Source organism: Taudactylus pleione, unplaced genomic scaffold, assembly GCF_031769625.1.
Source record: "Taudactylus pleione unplaced genomic scaffold, aTauple2 ptg000400l, whole genome shotgun sequence".
NCBI classification, from domain to species: domain Eukaryota; kingdom Metazoa; phylum Chordata; class Amphibia; order Anura; family Myobatrachidae; genus Taudactylus; species Taudactylus pleione.
In genome coordinates, this window is record NW_028284802.1 from 993,277 (window position 1) to 1,011,637 (window position 18,361).

At 50.5% G+C, this 18,361-nt stretch overlaps 1 protein-coding gene across 1 annotated transcript; it reads left to right on the forward strand.

Moving 5' to 3' along the window:
• The first annotated feature begins 521 nt into the window (after nucleotides 1–521).
• SLC39A7 (solute carrier family 39 member 7) lies at nucleotides 522–13,911 on the forward strand. Its single transcript, XM_088446605.1, has 8 exons — nucleotides 522–631; nucleotides 1,085–1,548; nucleotides 1,944–2,112; nucleotides 2,190–2,255; nucleotides 3,428–3,550; nucleotides 10,224–10,361; nucleotides 10,439–10,635; nucleotides 12,759–13,911. Exons 2-8 carry the CDS (start codon nucleotides 1,090–1,092, stop codon nucleotides 13,008–13,010), a joined length of 1,404 nt encoding a protein of 467 aa, XP_088302731.1. The 5' UTR covers nucleotides 522–631; nucleotides 1,085–1,089; the 3' UTR covers nucleotides 13,011–13,911.
• The last annotated feature ends 4,450 nt before the right edge of the window (nucleotides 13,912–18,361 follow it).

Sequence of the window (18,361 nt, forward strand, 5' to 3'; positions counted from 1 at the left end):
TCACAGCTACCAGGATAATGTCAGGTACACGGAGGTCTCACAGCTACCAGGATAATGTCAAGTACACGGAGGTATAACAGCTACCAGGATAATGACAGTAATACATGGAGGTCTCAGTTACCAGGATAATGTCAGGTACACGGAGGTATAACAGCTACCAGGATAATGACAGTAATACATGGAGGATCACAGCTACCAGGATAATGACAGTAATACATGGAGGATCACAGCTACCAGGATAATGTCAGGTACACGGAGGTCTCACAGCTACCAGGATAATGTCAGGTACACGGAGGTATAACAGCTACCAGGATAATGACAGTAATACATGGAGGTCTTACAGCTACCAGGATAATGACAGACACCCCCTCTGTGAGTCTCTGGAGTTCTCTAACAACACTGGGCAGGCTGCAGCCGGATCACAGCCTGGGGACTGCAGAGGGGGTCAGGTGACAGAACATGCTGCGCTCTCTGTACGGAACCAATATCCTGTTGTACGGAAAAGAAAGCACAAGTGAAACGCATGAGGATGACGCACTTCCGCCTGTTCTCTGATCGCGAGAGTGTGACCCGGATCGTGCTCTGCCACGTCTCTGTAACCACTGCTCTGCCGGCTCCGAGTACTGTGCAGGTGAGACCGGACCTGGGGGGCGGCCGGGCAGTGTAATAGAGGTGTGAGTGGGCAGTGTGATAGAGGTGTGAGTGGGCAGTGTGATAGAGGTGTAATGGGGGAGTTTGCAGTCTGATAGTGGGGTGTAATGGAGACTGGCAGTAGGACTTTCTTAGAGGATGGTATGGAGAGTTAGTAACTGGGCAGTGATACTTGTCTGACCTGCACTAAAGGCCCCCATACATCAGCAAGTGATTGCAGCAATCGTGCAATTTGCAATCGATTGTGTGAAAAAGGGAAAGATTTTTATAATCGATTGCAGATTCCAGAATTACCACAATCGATTGAAAGAGAGAAAGATTTTTATACACAATGGATTGCAAATTGCACGATTGCCGCAATCAATTGACTGATGTATAGGGGCCTTTCGTCTGTTCCCTATCCACTGCTTATAACAACCATTGTATCTTGCAGGTGAGATGGAGGGGATTCGTCAGACAAGATGTTTGGCAGGTGCCATGTTATTCACGCTGGTCATGCTAAATTTCTTGAGTGCAGCATTTGCACAGAATCTACACCATGGTCACAGCCACGGAGACCAACATCATCACGGGCACAGCCACGGTCAACATGGGCACAGTCACGAAGACCTCCATCACGGACATAGCCACGGGCACCATGGGCACAGTCATGAAGACCTCCACCACGGACACAGCCACCACGAGCACAGTCAGGAAGACCTCCACCACGGGCACAGCCACGGCCACCATGGACATAGTCACGAGGATCTTAATGATTTTCAGAACCGTTGGAAGCTTGGCGACGCACCGTCTCGTGGAGATGCAGAGGAGCGCGTGAAAAGAGAGGCCACACAAGATTCTCCACCACCTTCCCCAGGGACAAAGGAAAAGATGGAGCCTGTAACACTGTGGACCTATGTGAGCGAGCACTGATTATTTACACGAAGCTGATATACAGCTATAATAACCGTAACACTGATGTTCTACAACTACTTGAATGTGCTTCCGTGTTTCCCCTGACTGCTCGGCCCATATTCCTAATCTCCCATCTGGTGTATATTATAGAACCATGCCTATCTTGCAGCTTGTTCTTTGACCCTCCGCCTGCTCCAGTGCCGTGCACCCAGAAATATTTTTGAACGATTGCTAGTGGAATCTCCCAGATGGTTCATTTCCCACCTATAATGATATCTATCACCTTCCTATCTGCAATAAATTGTATTTGACATACCTGACACCTGCTGCCTTCTCAACGTCTAGTGTACTTTCCCAGTGGACAGATAAGATTTGTAACACTCTGTTTTTCCCTGCAGGCTATCTGCGCCACGCTCCTGATCTCCGCTGCTCCGTTCTTCATCCTCTTCCTGATTCCTGTGCAGTCCAACAGTAGCCAGCATCAGTCCCTGCTCAAACTGCTGCTGAGCTTTGCTTCAGGGGGGTTATTGGGAGATGCCTTTCTACACCTTATCCCCCATGCCCTGGGTACGAGATATTCATTCCTTCCAGCTGTGTGCTGTCACATAGCAATGCTGTCCATTCATACCTGTGTCTTTCCCTAGAGCCACACTCTCACCACCAAGAGGCAGAGGGGACTGCAGAATCACACGGTCACGGACACTCTCATGGTGAGGAATCGCAATTATTATTTATTACCAGTTATTTATATAGTACACACACATTCCGCAGCGCTAGACAGTGGGCGGCGAGGATTTGACATTCAACTGAATTAGGTATGAACTCCTCTACACCTAGCGGACAAGCCCGCATTGTCTCCACATTCAGTTCACTAGGAATACTATAAGGGTCCTTATTTATCTTGCTTTTTTTATTTGAAGAAGTGACAACAGGACACTTCTGTACTTTCACTGTGGCCTCAATCCTAAACTAGCCTCAAGCACCCCTGACGCTAACTGTGATTGTAACTGTTTGGCACTCGGGCGGAGCGCATGTGGTTGATCGGAAGATGGCAGCCATTTTCTTTTCCGCATTGACCAACTTGCCCATTAATAATGCTTTTGATTTCATTAGGGATAGTGTTCATTCTAGCACCCTCCATCTTTCGAAACCTGTTGCAGTTCCTCTTTCCTGCCTGGGGTGTCGCTCTCTGCTCTGGTGCTTCTAGCCGACTCAGCTGATGCAACAAACTGCTGAGATACCGATCAGAGTGTGCTAGAAGCACCCGAGCAGAGAGCGACACCCCAGGCAGGAAAGAGGAACTGCACGGGTTTTGACAGGGTGCTAGAATGAACGGTAGTTATTCTTGAGCAAAGTGATCGTCTTGGAAGCATCATTTTGTGTTTTTATTCTGTGTTATCATCCATTTATGTATATCTGTACAGTGTTCGCCCTAGAAAATTTTGACAGCCAGGAGGCATTAAGATGTGGTCAGGTGGGGGCAGGGTAATCACTTGCTGACTGGATACAGATATAAATGTGCCCAGCAATACACACTGAGACACAGTGCACTCCTGCACTCTCCCTCTACCCCCTCTGCAATGATCTAGCTGTTCTAAATGGACCCTGCCTCTTACAGACGGGGAAGGGATCTTCGTTACTGAGCCTGGCACAGTAACGTAAGCGCAGTACAACTCTGGTTTTGGCTGCCAGACCCCTGGAGCAGGATAGTGACGGGTGGAATGTAAAAAATAAAAAAAAAGAAGCCTGGTGTGTTGCCCGTGAAATGGATCCTGGGGAGAACACTGCTGGATACTTGGTGTGAGTTGCAACGTTAGGAACAGTCAAACTTATTCAGATGTTTATTTTAACTGTCCATATCTCTCCCCCATTCCACTTTCAGATCACAGCCACTCGCACACGATGTCCGTTGGCCTGTGGGTTCTGGCGGGCATCATCGCTTTCCTTGTGGTTGAGAAGTTTGTGCGTCACTTAAAGGGAGAAGTAGGCCACGGGCACAGCCACGGTAAGCGACTATCGGTATGATCTAGTTGCGCTGGGATGGGAGGAGTGGGTTATATTAGGAACATTCTCTTATGTTCCTTCTGGGATTAGGGAATCTATTGCCCCTTTTCTACTTCAGGGTCCATAGGGTATCCACAGGATACCTTGGGGTATAGGTGTGACGTCAGTCGCAGGGCACCAAAGAGTTAAGCTTTCAGCCTCCCAGGATGCACTAGGTCCCCCTCCTATACCCCGCCCCCGGGCCAAGGCACCTCAGTTTAGTTTGGTTCCCGGCCGGAGTCGGGTGCACCTGTTGGAGTGGGGGCTAGAAGAGCCCCTGAAGCTTATTCTTCATGCAGCTGTGGCTGCACAACTGGATGTACAACATGGACAGTCAGTCCTGACGTCCATGCTGTCTTCCCTACACCCCGCCGGTACCAGAACGCCGGTACTGATCCGGGGATGCTGGTGGGCGTCTGGGGTCACAGCTAGCGGTGACCCCAGATGCTCCGGACCATGGCCGGATTCAAGGGGGACAGAGGTAAGCAGCGGGGTCCCGCGGTGGGTCCCCGCTGATCACATGGTCCTAAGTCCCCAGGCAGGGGGCTCCCTGGGGACTGGCTGCAGCGTGGAGCCAGGCGACCAACCTGCGCTTCCACTACCCCCTGGGACAGCGGACCGCAGCAGAGCGGTAGCGCTGCGGCGTCCCAGGGGTTAAATGCATGCCAGGGGAGCGCGCCTTCCCTGTCTCACAGCCGGCGCCTCCCCCGCTGCACACAGCCCTCTCTGCATGCTGCCGACTGGTCCTGTGGCAGCGCTCCTCCCCCAGGCCAGCCTCCTCTCTGCTCCTCGGCGGCCATCTTCTCCAGAACGCATGGTGAACGCTGCTGGAAGCGCTGGACGGAAGCATCGTGGTCTGGGTCCCCCCGCATACCTCTCCTCCGCTGTGGTCAGGTCTGTGTATGCAGCGCTGTGTCCTACCAGGCCCTGTGTCTGTGTAGTTGAGTGATCAGCGCTGTTAGTGCAGGAATTGTTATTTCTCTGCATTGTATGTGACTGTGCTAGCGCTGCTGCCTGTAATCTTTTCTTCATCTAAACTGTCAGCTTTATTACTGTCCCTGTTCTTTCTGCTAAAGCCCTTGCGGTGCGGTGCTGCAGGGTGGTCTCTCGCCTATTTAATACTTAATTGGTGAGAGAGGTCACATACGTGGTGCCATCATGTCTGAAAGTGATTTTCCCCTCCGGCTACAGTGTACCACGTGCAAAGTACCGTTAGCGGAGGGGGAGGGTAGCGCGGAGGGCCTTTGCCGGCAGTGTTTGTCCATGGCGCGGCCTATTACGGTTACAGCACCGGTACAGGAGCCGCCCTGGGCTTGTTTCGCTCAGGCGTTAACAGCTTTAGTGGGCCAGTTAGCTCCGCAGCCCGCGTTTACTCCGATGGGTTTGTCCCAGCAGTCTGTGGTGTCGTCACCCATGCAGGGGTTCCCACGACAATTGGTGGTACCCCACAGTCTCCCTATTTCCCCGCTCCCGGGTTCTCAGGAGCCAGCGTGGGTTAACTCCCTGACGAGTTCTGTACAGCACTTGTCGGATGTGTTGCAAGGGGAGTCTGTGATGCGGTCTCATAAAAGGCCGGTGGCGTCTCTGTCCGCTCCTTATGAGGATGACGAAGGGACGTCTGATGATGGGGAGATTCTAGATCCTTACGATCAGGAACCTCTCCATACTAAGGACGCTGATGCTAAGTCCAAAGTATATATTCCTGGACTTATTCGGGCGGTCCGCACAGCCTTGGTGATTGAGGACGAAGTTCCCCCAGCGGCTAAATCTAAGTATGCCTTTTTCAAAGATGTGAAGGGCGATGCCACAGTCTTTCCTCTTTCGGGTCAGTTGGTGGACCATTTAGAGGAGGCGTGGAAACAACCTGGCAAAAGATACCAGCCGCAGAGACGCCTGGCGGTGGCTTATCCGTTCGCGGATAATTATTTTGCGAAGTGGGAATCCCCTCCACAGGTGGATTCTCACGTGACCCGTCTTGTCCGTAGTGCCACATTGCCGATGCCATCCATGTCCTCCCTTAAGGATGCTACGGACCGCAAGGTAGAAATCTGCCTGAAGTCCGCTTATTCCCTTGCAGGGGGGGCAGCACGGCCGGCTATGGCCATTTGCTGGGTTGCCAGAGCGATGGAGCGCTGGGCGGATTCATTAGAGGCTTCTTTTGAATCCGACTGTCCGGCCGATCAGGCGGAGTTGATTGGCAATCTCCGTGATTCGGCCACCTACATCAACGAGGCGGCTCTATACATTAGTACTCTGGTGTCTAGAATTTCTTCAGCAGCGGTAGCTGCTCGTCGCACCTTGTGGCTGCGATCCTGGAAGGCGGACGCAGATTCCAAGAAAGGTCTGGAAGCGTTGCCGTTTACCGGAGAAGTTCTCTTCGGTCCGGATCTGGATAAGATTGTGGCCACGCTGGCGGCAGCCAAATCTGCCTGTCTCCCGTCGGCCGCTGCTCCTTCTGGTTCGGGACCATCGTCCTTTCGGTCATCTAGGGCCCAGGGCAGGCCCAAACCACAGTCGTTTCCTCGACAAGCTGGCCCTAAGAAATCGGTCAAGCCCCGGAAGCAGGCATGGAGTACCAGACGTCCGGCCCCCAAGCCAGATGACAAGCCTGCGGCCTGACGGTCCGGGCCTCCCTTTGGGGGATCCCAGGGTGGGAGGCCGCCTGCTACAGTTCGCCCAGTGTTGGTCGACCACTACGACAGACACTTGGGTTCTGGAGGTGGTTTCTCACGGATACGCCCTCTCCTTCCGGCACAGACCCCCGGCTCGCTTCTTCACCACGGGTCTCCCATCAGACCGGAACAAGGCTACGGAGCTGCGGAAGGTATTGCACACTATGCTCCAGGCTGGAGTTATAGTGGCGGTTCCATTCTCCCAGAGGGGCCAGGGTTTCTATTCAAATCTATTTTTGGTACAGAAACCCAATGGGTCATATCGTCCGATTCTCAACCTCAAAGCACTCAACAAGTCTTTGCGGGTCCCAAAGTTTCGGATGGAGACCCTACGGTCCATCATTCTGGCGCTGGAACCTGGGGACTACTTGGTGTCATTGGACATACAGGACGCTTACCTGCATGTCCCTATTCTTTGGCGCCATCAACAGTTCCTCAGGTTCGCAATCAGCAGCGACCACTTCCAGTTTCGGGCGTTACCTTTTGGCCTGGCAACAGCACCACGTGTTTTCACCAAGGTGATGGCGGTCATGGCGGCTTCTCTGCGGCTGCAGGGAGTCCGCATGTTGCCGTATTTGGACGACCTGTTATTGGTGGCAGGATCTCCAGAGCTCCTGTTACGCCACTTGGACCTGACCATTGCACTGCTGCAACGGCACGGCTGGCTAATCAACTGGCAGAAGTCCACTCTAATCCCGTCTCGGAGGATTCTGCATCTTGGAGCCTTATTGGACTCGGGACAGCAAAGGATCTTCGTGACGGAGGACAAGATCTCTGCTTTACAGTCAAGGGTGCGCAGTTGTCTGCACAGCCGCCGGGTGTCCTTACACTCGGCGATGAGGTTACTGGGCTCCATGGTGTCGGTGTTCGACATGGTGGAATACGCCCAGTTTCACTCCAGACCTCTGCAGCACCTGATCCTGTCCAAGTGGAACGGGCTGACTCAGTCTCTGAAGTTCCAGACGATTGTGCTCACCCAGGAGGTTCGCCTGTCCCTTACGTGGTGGTTACAGACGACCCACCTCAACAAGGGACGTCCGTTCTGGGTTCCAAATTGGGTCCTGTTGACAACGGACGCCAGTCTTCGGGGCTGGGGAGCAGTTTCGGGTCCACACTTGTTCCAGGGCAGGTGGACGCCGACAGAAGCAGAGCTTCCAATAAATATCTTGGAACTCCGTGCGGTCTTCAATGCTCTCCAGCAGGCACAGCGGTTTCTCCAGGGTCGCCCGGTGCAGGTCCAGTCGGACAACGCTACCACCGTGGCCTACATAAACAGGCAAGGAGGAACTCGCAGTCGGGCGGCTCTCGTAGAGGTCTCTCGGATCCTGGTTTGGGCGGAGCGCAATCTTCCGGCCATATCAGCGGTCTTCATCCCAGGAGTGCTCAATTGGGAGGCGGACTTTCTAAGTCGCCAGGACGTTCATCCGGGGGAATGGTCCCTGCACCCGGACGTTTTTCAACTACTGGTGGACAGGTGGGGTCTTCCAGAAATCGACCTCATGGCGTCCCGGCACAACAACAAGTTGCCGGTGTACGGGTCTCGCACAAGAGACGAAGGGGCGTCTCTGGTGGATGCTCTGTCCGTCCGGTGGACGTTCCGGTTCGCATACCTGTTCCCTCCGGTCTCCCTTCTTCCACGGTTAATCCGGAAATTCAAACAGGAAGGAGGGACGCTCCTGTTGATAGCTCCCGCGTGGCCCAGACGGCACTGGTTCTCAGACCTTCAGGGTCTGTCCGTGGACATTCCTCTGCGGTTGCCGCTACGACCGGACCTTCTGTCTCAGGGTCCTTGCCTTCACCCGGACCTGACTCGGCTGTCTTTGACGGCGTGGCTGTTGAGACGGCCATGCTGAGGTCCCGGGGGTTTTCCAGCTCTGTGGTGCGTACCATGTTGCGAGCTCGGAAACCGTCTTCCGCGAGGATATACCATCGCGTGTGGCATACGTTCTTCCAGTGGTGTCGACCGAGAGGTTATGCACCGCGGGAGTTTCGTCTGTCTCGGATTCTCGCCTTCCTGCAAGCGGGACTAGATCATGGGCTTCGCCTTGCTTCTTTGAAGGTACAGGTTTCGGCCCTATCTGTCTGGTTTCACCGTAGGATTGCTACAATCCCGGATGTGCGCACCTTTATGCAGGGTGTTCTCCGCATTCAGCCGCCCTTTGTTCCACCTGTGGCGCCTTGGGATTTGGCTGTGGTCCTGAGGGCTCTCCAAGGACCGCCGTTTGAACCACTGGGCTCAGTGGATCTTAAATGGCTAACAGCTAAGACTGTTTTCCTTCTGGCCATTGCTTCGGCCAGACGTGTTTCTGAGTTAGGGGCTCTTTCTTGTAGACCCCCTTTCTTGGTTTTTTATGGGAACAGGGCAGTGCTCCGCACTCGGCCCGAGTTTCTTCCCAAAGTTGTTTCCCAGTTTCATATTAACGAGGAAATAGTTGTTCCGGCCTTTAACTCACCGGGTCTTTCCGTGGGTGAGGCCTCTTTGGATGTTGTGCGGGCCTTAAGGACTTATGTTGACCGCACTTCTTCGTTTAGGAAGTCGGACGCTTTGTTTGTCCTCTTTGGCTTCCGTAAAAAGGGTTGGCCTGCTTCAAAGCAAACTTTGGCAGCCTGGATCCGTATGGCTATTTCTGAAGCTTATCTTCATGAAGGCCTACCGGTCCCTCCTTCTCTGAAGGCTCATTCCACTAGGTCTGTGGGTCCTTCGTGGGCAGCTCGACGTGGTGCCTCGGCAGTTCAGATCTGCAAGGCTGCTACGTGGTCTTCTGTCCATACCTTCGTGAGGTATTACAGGTTTGACACCTTCGCCTCTCAGGATGCTTCCTTCGGGCGGCGGATTCTCCTTTCTGCACAGGAGCGTCCCCACCCTTAAAGGATACTGCTTTGGGACATCCCCAAGGTATCCTGTGGATACCCTATGGACCCTGAAGTAGAAAATATGAGATATGGTAAGAACTTACCCTTGTTATCTCTATTTCTACGAAGTCCATAGGGTTCCACAGGACTCCCGCCCTGTCGCACCTGTGCTGCAGATGGGCTTTGCTCTGGTCACCGGTTTTCCGTCTCCCTCTGGTGAGAATGTGATTCTTGTATGTGTCCAGATCTTTGTTCTCTCTCTTCCTTCTCCTCCTCCGGCCTATGGCTTGGTAACTAACTGAGGTGCCTTGGCCCGGGGGCGGGGTATAGGAGGGGGACCTAGTGCATCCTGGGAGGCTGAAAGCTTAACTCTTTGGTGCCCTGCGACTGACGTCACACCTATACCCCAAGGTATCCTGTGGAACCCTATGGACTTCGTAGAAATAGAGATAACAAGGGTAAGTTCTTACCATATCTCATATTTTCTCTTTGTCATATGGGGCCTGATTACGAGTCTGGCGCAGAAGCGCTCGCAGCTGCATCTGTTTGGTGGTTGCCCGTCTGCGACTTAATGCAAATGCCTCTACAAACGCCTTCCCTTGTGTACATCCATGCGGCCGAATGGGCAAGGACTCGGACGCCCACTTTCCTGCGCCCGTGCCCGTAGTAATACCGATTGATACGACCTTAGACGCCGTTGGTCGCACCATGGAAACTTGCACCTCCCCTATGGAAAGTGCGGTTTCTCCGTCCGCGAATGGTCTCCTACGTGTGCGTCTGTGTACGCAGCCGCTTTCACTGACACGCCAATACCATGCCCAGTGAATGGACCATTTTTGCGTGCATTTGCCGCCCGCTCCCTGCCATCGCCCGCTACATTTGTATACATTTCTTCCTGCGTGTGCCCCGAAATAATAATTGCGACTCTGCACGGTGACATTCGGGACACATGCGCAGTAGCAAAAAAAAATCACCGCACTACATCCGCCATCGGCATTGCGTCCAGCGCGGAATCGGCCCCATCATGGGGTCGGGCACGTGCCTGATGTGGGGAGCTGGGAGGAATAGACCGGAAAAGACTTTCCACCTTTCTCATCTGTACTCTCGCAGCAGCCACAGAAAGCCCAGCAGCTGCTTCAAAGGACAAAGAAGACAAAGCCGAGGGGAAAGGGGAACTGAGACAGAGGAAGAAAGACGATAACGCTGCGCAGACCAGCACGAAGGGGAAAAAGGAGTCGCCCCGATCAGGTCACATAGCGAATATTCGGGACTATCGCACACTGCAAGTTTCCATCCTTGAACTATTCCCTCTCTGCCCCACACAGACATGACCGTCTCCGGGTACCTGAACCTCGCTGCCGACTTCACCCATAACTTCACGGACGGTTTAGCCATTGGAGCCTCTTTCCTGGTCAGCAGCAGTGTCGGCATTGTCACCACGATCACCATTCTCCTGCACGAGGTGCCCCACGAGATCGGAGACTTCGCTATACTGGTGCAAAGCGGCTGCACCAAGAGGAAGGTGTGTGACCATGGGCCTCTGATAGCTTTACCATTGCTTGTTTTATTTATATATAAATGTGTATATTTTATTTATTTTTTTGTTTGTTTTACTTGGATAATTGAGCTTGCTGTGTGAAGCCAAAGATCCGCCTAGTTGTTGGTAGATAATCACTGGTCGTTGCACTGATTGCAGGTTCTAGCCGTTACATGTGGTGAGCTGGCCTTTATATGCCGGGAGAAGCTCGAGGCTTGTGCATCGTGACCATCAGAATAAGGGATCTGGGTCCTATACTTTGTGACAGGGTTACTGAAAGTAATGTAAAATCGCAAATCCACCAACTTTGCTTTGGAAAACTATTAAAAATAAACCTAGAGGAATGTTACTGACCATTGCCCATCTGAGGAATTCTAACCCATAGATCCAGTAATCCTACATAAGTGTACACGGGTCACAGACAACACAGGGGTCTATTTACTAAGCAGTGTCAGGAGAAGTGAAAAGTGATAAGGTGCCAGCCAATCAGCTCCTAACTGTCATCTCACAGGCTGTGTTTGAAAAATGACAGTTGGGAGCTGATTGGCTGGCACCTTATCACTTTTCACTCTTCACTTCTCCTAACACTGCTTAGTAAATAGACCCCACAATATCTTAATAATCCAGTACAATCCATGACCAGCGCTGTGATGACTATTGGCGTGATGAGCCAGTAGCCCGAGAGTGGAATCAGGTATGATTTACCGCCGGACCCATACCCGGCGGTTGGAATCCCGACAACGGCATCCCGGCAGAGGAGGAAATCATGATCATCAAAGGTAAGTATATACTAACCTATTTCTACCACCCTAACCCTCCCTTAGGGGTGCCTAACCCTAACCTTCTCCCCCAGTGCCTAACCCTAATCCCCCTCTAAGTGCCTAAACCTAACCCCCTCCCCCTTCCCCACCGCCTAAACCTAAGTCCCCTGGGGGGTGCCTAACCCTAACCTCCTGGGGGGGTCCCTAACCCTAAGTCCCCCCCAGGAACCCTAGACCTAACCCCCGCGGCTATCTGTGCTCAGCGCCCGGCGTCCCTTCGATCGGGATGCCGGGCGTCGGGCTCCCGGCGTATGTCTAATGACAGGCGTCGGCATATCGACGCCTGTCTTTAGACCCTTGCCGGGATATGACAGTCGGGAAGCCGGCTGTCAGGATAAGGTCCGCCGGCTTCCCGACTGCATACCCCCGAGAGTATAGGATCTATTATTCAATGTTGGTGGAAAGCTGAAATGGAGAATGAGGAGAACGAGGTTGCGACCTGTAATGCTGAGGGGGAATAAATTGGGGAGGGATACTGTACAGAGTGGATCCAGGTGACCAAATCACTGGACGGCTAACGTATGAGGTCTAGGGGTCCTGGTATGAAGTAAAGAAGCTGAAGTAAAGAAGGGTGAGGGGCGGTTGGGTTGTTTTCAGGGCACTGGCAGCAGCAGCTGAAGCTACATATTGAATAAATGTATTTAGTTGGTGAAGGAGCCCCAAAGGGCAGGCAGAATAATCCCGGGGAGATCTGTTATCTGGCAAAAAGCCCCCAGATGTGGGGGAACGAGCCCTCGGCAGAGCAGCCACAACACATTTGTTCTCTTTGACTTGTGGGTGGTTTTAAAATAACTAAAAAGCCTGTGATGCAGGTGCTGACATTGTCATACCTGGCTTATGATGCAGCTTGGTGGCAGCGTCATTCACGGATAACACGCCTCCAAAGCTGAATATTTGTATTTTTCTGTGGAGTTTAATAAGATGAAAGGGATATTTTTGATGGAGATTTTCATAATCATTTCAAAGGGGGTGATGTATCAAACTTCGAGAGAAAGTGGAGTCGTTGCCCATAGCAACAAATCGGCTTCTAACTGCCGTTTCATAAATGACAAGAAGCTGATTGGACTCTATGGGCAACGTCTCCGATTTATCTCTCGCAAAGGTTTGATACATCGCCCCTAAAATCTTATATTCTGAACACATTTAATATTCCACCATGTACAGCCCCAATTGTCTTGTGACATTGTGTTATATGAAGTAAGTGGTATTACACATACATAACGCTCATTAGAATCCTTGGTGCTGATACACTTTGGTGACGCTAATGGCTCATTCTCTCCGTTACAGGCAATGATGCTACAGCTTAGCACAGCACTGGGGGCTCTTGCGGGCACCGCCTGCTCTCTCCTGGCGGAAGGAATCGGCGAAGCGGCCACGTTGTGGATTCTCCCGTTTACTGCCGGTGGCTTCATCTACATCGCCACGGTCTCTGTCATCCCTGAGCTACTTAAAGACTCTCGTCCCGCTCAGTCTGTCCTGGAGACATTCGGGCTGCTGCTAGGAGTTGCCATGATGGTCCTCATTGCGCAGTTTGAGTAGACAGTCTGTGACGTCATCAAGCAAAGGGGCCTGTGGCGAGATACGACCTTCGGTTAGTGTATACGTACACTACTGTGCCACTGCTGGATGCTGGTGGTATTCCTGTGTCGTAGTGACGCCATGGGACAGCGGTGACATCATGGCCTTATCTCCCTTTGGACAAGCGGTGATGTTATAATGTGATGTCATAGTCCACAACACTCCATTTTTATCCTTATGCTGAATTTACTTCTTCTGGACCAAACCGTAACCTAATCATGAGATGCCGAACGCTCACCGTCGGCACCACTCACCGTCGGCACTGGGCGGTCTCGCTCATTCCACGCCATGGTCCAGAGCCGTTCTCACTTCTGCACAGTTCTCCATTCCATGAATTAGCGTTTTTTTTATGCGTAGATATTTTATCGGGAACAGAGTTAGGTGAGAGGCCCCGGCCACTTCATCAGAGGAAAAAGTTATTCCGGAGTCCTTAGTATGTTTTCACTTTATAGCAATTAGAAACAGGTGTAGCACATTTTATGCATCCTAGGTGGGCTATAGAGAACGAGAGAAGAAATAGGGGTGATGGGAGATTCTGTCTAATCTATGTACATGTTTAATTAGATATCAGGAGTCTATACAGCAGAGGAAACTGTCTTGTTACAACCCGTACTGTGTGTAGATGGCAACTTGTCTGAAATAAAGGGGTTCCGTGTTGCCCGTTTTATGCTTGATGTCATATGGAGACGGCGCCCTCTGGCTGGCAGGTGGTGAAGTACACACTTGCCTGCTATATGCTATGGCTCTCTCTGTATACAAATGCTTTCTGTGGGCAGCTGGAATCTTTTATTTCAGTTTTATGGAGACTTTTTTTTTTTTAAGTAACTGGAATAAAACAGTGAAATAAAAGAATGAAAATCTATTTCTGGTCTAAATTTTTGAACCGCACTTCGGAAGGTCATTGTTGTGTTATTACGTAATGTTATAGAGACAATAGTTTTTGTTATTAATTTTAGGCAAGTATTACATTGTATTTGTCTCTGAGCTTGGCCAATGCCACAAGGCTCCAATGTTAGTGGCTGACTTTTGGCTTTTTACCTGCTGCTACCCGGGCATAATGTCCTGCATATTAACTCATGATTTTATGTATGTGGCCTTAAATTTACACTTTGAAAATCTGTTCTAAAATAATCCAGGTGTGATGCTTCCTGTGCTGCATACGGTGTGTTCAATGACCTACGGTGTTGCATTCGGTGCGCTCAGTGACCTACGGTGTTGCACACTGTGCGCTCAGTGACCTACGGTGTTGCACACTGTGCGCTCAGTGACCTACGGTGTTGCACACTGTGCGCTCAGTGGCCTACGGTGTTGCACACGGTGCCCTCAGTGACCTACGGTGTTGCCCTCAGTGACCTACGGTGTTGCCCACGGTGCCCTCAGTGACCTACGGTGTTGCCCACGGTGCCCTCAGTGACCTACGGTGTTGCCCACGGTGCGCTCAGTGACCTACGGTGTTGCCCACGGTGCGCTCAGTGACCTACGGTGTTGCCCACGGTGCGCTCAGTGACCTACGGTGTTGCCTACGTTGTGATCAGACATAGGGCAGAAAATGTAAAGAAGATTCATCAAACTGTTTAAAGACAAATTGAGAAGTTCCCCATAGCAACCAATCGGCTTCTAGTTGTCATTTATCAAGTACATTCTATATAAAATAGCTAGGATCTGATTGGTTGCTATAGGGAACTTCTCCATCTGGTCCCTGTAGAAGAAATTGGCAGTGTACACAGCAAGCTGACAATGTACAGATACTATATGCCAGTATAATGGGTAATAATACCCGTGATGGTGCTACGTACTACCTGAATTTAAAAGCTACAGTTGCCAAAATAACACTTTGTACATTTTACAAAGCCATCCGTCATGGCATCTCCATCTACAGCGCAAACATAAAAAACTTCATAAAGTATTATATAAACAGGCGTGTACTGCGTATAAATTGTGAATATAACGCCAGCTCACACCGCCTTTATTACATGGATAATGAAATTCTGTACAATATAACTAAACAGACAGTGATACAACACATGAGCCATAAAAGTACAGTAACGAGCAAACATGGTGTATTACATGCCCTCTAAGACAATAAATCTTAGATTGAAAAGAAAAATGAATATACTTACCCGATATAGTCTTCTAACTGAAGGTAAGCTTACATAGGTCCTAATGGTAAGTCTGTATTATACGAAGGGGAGAGAATGACTGTACAACACTCACAAAGAGAAGCAATGACAGATAAGGGGATATACAGGCTTGTGGCATTGCCAGTACGTCTCCTTCCCACCTGGACCAAATCCTGAACTGAGCCACGGAACAGTGTTGGGCGGATAACTTCTCTTATATTGTTCCAGTTGTGCGTGTATACATGCAAGTTGATTGTAAGCAGGTGAAACAGCTAGTATAGAAGGCAAAATATAAAAAGAAAAGCGATTAGGAAAGAAAAATGGTATGGAGGACTGTAGTGATGCCAAGGGACAGCGGTGACATAACTGCCTTCTCTCCCTTTGGATGTGCAGGGTAGGGATGTGCAGATTGCTGAGGTGCAGGTGGAGGGCTGAGAAAGGAAGATCAGTATTGCTGCAGTGCTTAGGATGCATTGAAGCAGGGAATATCCAACATCTGAACGGAGTTGTATTATGCCGCCTGTGGTTATAGAAATACAGCAAATAATACAGCTCTTTATTCAGCTGCAAATGTTCTGGGGAAATATCTATTGCACGTAACCAGTAAATGTGGTGTCGGCCATAGCAACCAATCTGACGTTAAGGGGGGGGGGGGGGAATCTAATAGCCTGTGAGAATCCGGGGAGCCTGCCCAATGATTTAAAGTGGCGATCATTTCGAAGGCAAAACCAACCTGATTGTGCATTTTAAATGACTGCCACTTTAAATCATCGGACAGTCTCACCGGAATGGCAACGATGCCTGCACTACGCAGGCGGTTATATTTCCCCCCTTGGCCCTAAATGTCATATTTCTAGCACAGATTGGAAAATGGAAGCAATGTGTCATTAGTTATTATGGATAACGCCCCATCCAGCAGGATTAGACAATCCTGAGCCCCACAGAGAGAGCGGGACACAGTTAAACTAGTACATGTAGCATTTCACATGCCTCCTGCTCTATGTGTATGGAGAAACCCAATCACCATGGAGATACATGAGCGCCTATATTGTCAGGTCTAAGTACCGCACAGGTAATAACGCTATTGTTTTACACGTTATGGGGACTGATTCTGAGTTGGGAGTAAAGCAAAAAAAAATAAAAGTACTGTAAGTACTGGCTGATGTTGCATGTAGCCCACAAATGCTGGACAGCTTTATTACTGCCCTGAAATTTAGATTCCAGTTAGGACACGCCCCTCCATCTGCCCCACCTGCAGCATGGTTCTACCAAGGAGCAAAGCTGCTCCCATCTCAAAATCAGCCCCTGTATACAGTACAGTACATACCTTCAGAGTGGTTAGGAAAACACCAGTGACACTATAATCCAGAGGGGTCTGATTCTAAAGGGGGGCATCCACTAGACGATTTTAGCAGACGATTGAACGATAACGATATCGTTCAATCGTTTAAAAATCGTTTGCAAATCGTGCAGTAATTGTTTCTAACGATGTACGATGCGCGCTCCCGCTGGTCGTTTGATCGTCTCCTCCATCGACTGGTCAATTTCACTTGATTGCTTACAAATCGTTTACACATCGTTTACGCTGAACGATCAAACGATGAACCACTATAGCTGAAAGCTCTCAATCACAGATTGAAACAACATAGTTTATCGTTAGATATTTTGCACATTGTTCAGAGTGGAAGATCAAATTTCAAGGGAAACTTCAAGGGAAAATTGTTAAGAGGTTGGACAGGGATAAAATCGTCTAGTGGATGCCCCCCATTAGCCAGGCACAAAGTTTCTGTTTTTGCATGAAGCCGCGGAAGCCTGTTCTGCTACCTTCTTGTAATGGGAGTTTCTGTGCGGCTTTGCCCACTTTTTTCCGTCTACAGTCGCAAACCGCTGCTGTACGCACGACTCAGTATAACGCGGAACACTACCTAATCGCCCACACGGCAGCAGCCCCGTGCGATTGCATTATTATTGCCGCCCAGTTCCCGCCTATTTCACGGAAAGTCAAATCTGGCAAAAAGCTACCCGACTGAGATACGCAAAAAATCCGTAAATTCACATCTACGCATGTGCTGTAGGCGAAAACCTGATATTTGAGTCTATTCAAATAGATCTGTCTCATCAGTCCCTACATGGGTAATCTGTGGTTACTGTGGTTAGGGGAAAGGGTGTTACATGCGTGGTTGCACCTCTTGTATTCATTTGCAGTGAACGCGAATGTATAACTTAGTTATAACATACTTGGTGCATGAGTTGGACGGAGGTGCTGCAACCTCAATCAGCAGCCATCTACAAAGAGGATTCTGTTTATCCTCCAATGGCGAAGAACATAAAAAGAAAGAATGAGCTGGCGGCTCTTGTTGCTAATATGAAGTGCCAAACCACAATAAATATAATCATTATAATGACCAGGGATATAAATAGATGTAATTTATTAAATAAAGGTAAAGCATTAAATATAAATAAACATATAAAGTCTACTCTCCCAAATTGTGCGGGAGACTCTCAGGGTGATATTCAAATGTTTTAGCGCGCCCGATCTCCCGTCTAAGTGACAGGAGATCGTGGGGCGCTATTCAATTGATGCCCATTTTTGTGCTGATCACGCCCATAGTGGTCGGGTTAAGCTGCGTAAAATGGCTACCCCGGCCAAAGTGCTGGGCGCAATCGCGAAAGGTGCTGTTTGGGGGCCCAGACAGCTCACTTTTCGTCCATTGCAGCTCGCACCCTCCGAGGGGTGCGAGCTGAAATGGTGCGCCGGCAGCTGATCGCCGCTCGTCAGGAGCAACAATTGAATAGCTCCTGTTGGGCGCATAGAGGGGCAAAACAATTGAATACCGCCCTCAGCATCAGAAAATTCCCTCTTACTCCTGGGGAACCCTCCCAGATCACATCCACTTCCCTAGTACAAGGGGTCAGGCTGCGAATCGCTTAATCATGACCCCACATGAGGCATGATGCTGCGCAATTTACGGTATTACACCGTTGGGGGTGGTGCCATGATGATGTGAAATGCATCGTCACAACCCCCAGGGCCGTAGGGAGGGTGGTGCGGCCGGTGCCTCCGCACAGGGCGGAAGCCTCCAGGGTCACCGGCCACACTTCCCGGCGCTGGAGGTCTGAAGGAAGAGACCTAGGGCAGTGGTGAGTGGTGCAAAAGAACAACGGTGGAAGATCCCGCCCACCCTCCGTCAC

Coding starts and splice junctions, on each gene's coding strand:
- SLC39A7 (XM_088446605.1), top strand. CDS start 1,090: ATGGAGGGGATTCGTCAGACAAGATGTTTGGCAGGTGCCATGTTATTC. Junction 2,256..3,427: donor CGGTCACGGACACTCTCATG/GTGAGGAATCGC, acceptor TTCCACTTTCAG/ATCACAGCCACTCGCACACG. Junction 10,636..12,758: donor GCGGCTGCACCAAGAGGAAG/GTGTGTGACCAT, acceptor TCTCCGTTACAG/GCAATGATGCTACAGCTTAG.